The 2182-nt window shown below is 47.3% G+C and overlaps 1 protein-coding gene across 1 annotated transcript in view; it reads right to left on the bottom strand.

The window, feature by feature from the left end:
- The window catches only part of Nox4 (NADPH oxidase 4), a 123792-nt gene extending 122081 nt beyond the window's left edge, over positions 1-1711 (bottom strand). Inside the window, exons 1-2 of the mRNA XM_055623253.1 lie at positions 1655-1711; positions 978-1098 (exon numbers count right to left, since the gene is read on the bottom strand). Coding sequence (XP_055479228.1) covers positions 978-1098; positions 1655-1711 — 178 coding nt within the window. The remainder of the gene's footprint in view (positions 1-977; positions 1099-1654) is intronic.
- Between the last annotated feature and the right edge of the window lie 471 nt (positions 1712-2182).

Here is a 2182-nt window from a genome sequence, read left to right as displayed (position 1 = left end):
TTTTTTTTTTCTTTTTTCTTTTCTGAAACTATTTTCCTGAACCCATTAGTTAAAACTAGTGCTATTAAATGTTGAAAAGATGTCATAACTTATATCTTAAATACAGTACTCTGGTTCAAAAAATTATCAATTAATTCATCTTCATCTTACTGGAGGTTTGACATGTGGTAATCACTGTTCAAAGTACTAAGGCTAAAGTTAAGGCTTCATATGCCAGCCATGAAAGGAAGGTTTACTTGCACTGGCTTCATCTGAAGTAATTTAAATAGTTACAAATTTATGTAAAACAAAGCAGTAAGTCTCCTCTTTAGATGTGTTTTCCTCTCCAGAGAGGATGACAAATCTGCTTGCTCAGGTGTCCTGAGATTTTATAGCACATTTTACACTTTCATTGTCTCCTTACGCAAAGTAAAATGTTCTTGGAGATACTACCTTTTATAGGGTCTGGTACAGTGGGTATAGAATTTGAAAATGAGGTGAGAAACAGAACACAGAGAAATATAAACATGAAATAAACCAGGGTAGAGTTTTATATGATATTATCTTCAGAACAGAACCATAGCCAGCCAAAAACCATACCCAGAAATAAATAACAGCTCACTTTGTGAGAACTGTCAGTAAAAGAAAACAGTAATGGAGTCCTGTGGGCAGACTGGAAAGCCTTGATTACAGTAGGCTAACAGCCTGTCATCGCTGGTCCTCCTGGAGAAGGGAATCCTTCAGGGCACCCTGGTGCTGCATCTTGAGAAAAAAAAAAAAAAAGCAACTTCCTCCAGGCACTAATAGCCTGGTCTGACAGGTTCATCTACCTCACTTTAGCAGGTACTACCCTTGGTCCTTAAATAACTAAATGAGAAATCAAGAAGCTTGACCACTTCTGAGAGAAACACATGTTTCTTACCTTTACAGCAAACATTACTAAGATAAAGGATGGTCTGACAAAATTCTGAAGCAGTCTCTTGCCTTAAACCCACTACACCAGGTCACCCCAGTTTCACTTACGCCCAACATCTGGTGGATATAGTAGTATTCTGGCCCTTGATTGTACAGCAGGAAGGTTTTCCAGAAAAGCAGGACATTTAGGGACAGCCAAATGAGCTAGACCAATCAAAGAGATAGAAGAAAATTTTTAATTAAAAAAAAAAAAGAAAAAAAAAAAAAAAAACATGACCCGATAGAATCCACTCACTATTCTGAAAGCTGCACATGCAATCTCAGCGTTGACTGAAAGCATGCTCAGTCAGAAAGTGGAAAAGCCACTCTGAGGACACTCCTTTGCCCTTACCCAGACCCTGTACCTGAAATAAAGGCGGGTGGCAAATGCATCACCAAATGACCTGCAGATACCTTACTTCCCCAACTTCAGTGCAAATTGAGACTGAGAAATTAGTGGTATCACTATGGTCCGTGGAATGCCCAATAGAAACAACTGGAAGGGCAAAGGAGATAAGTGTTTGAAAAGCTGTGTTAGCTCCCCATCAAACTGCAGTAAAGTTATCTCCAGTAATGCGTAAAGTTGCAGTTAGGTGAGAAAGTCGGAAACAAAACCCCCAAACTTCCACTCCTCTCATCCCACCCGCGCACATTTCGAGAATGAAATCAAACTCGCCGCGGGACAGACAGACTGCCTGGCCAGCGAAGCCCGCCATCCTACCAGGCAGAGGTGTTTAACCCCTTCGTTGGCTAGCCAGCTCTTCCAGGACACCGCCATGCCGCCGGCGCCGGTCCGCTGCGCTCCGCTCGGTGTTTGGGGCCGAAAGGAGCGAGCTGAGGCCGGGGCGGCGGTTCCCGGGTCGCCGCCTGCAGGGGGCGGCGGGGGATCGAGGGTCAAAGGCTGGGCCGAGTCCGGAGGCCGGGCAGGAGGTCCCCGCCCCGGCTCCCACCAGCGCCAGCCGCAGCCTCGCCTCCCCGCGCCCCCTGGCCCCGCGCACCGCCCCGCGCCGGCCCCTTTGTCTCGCGCGAGCCTGTTGTTGTGGCGGCGGCTCAGGATGTCCCGGGTGGGAAGGTGTAGGCGTCCCCTGCAGCCTCCAGCCGGGCCTCCCCAGCTGCAGACAATCCCTCCTCCCTTCCACCACCCCCCAACAGATGTGAGAATCGGAAACACAGGGACGCTCTCTGCATCCCGGCGCGCACACACACCTACTTCCTTTAGAATGGCCATGACCATTCTTCCCCACCAAAA

The sequence above is a fragment of the Psammomys obesus genome, unplaced genomic scaffold, assembly GCF_907164565.1.
Source record: "Psammomys obesus unplaced genomic scaffold, mPsaObe1.curated_primary_1811, whole genome shotgun sequence".
In the NCBI taxonomy this organism is placed as follows: domain Eukaryota; kingdom Metazoa; phylum Chordata; class Mammalia; order Rodentia; family Muridae; genus Psammomys; species Psammomys obesus.
This window is presented reverse-complemented; position numbering and strand designations above follow the sequence as displayed.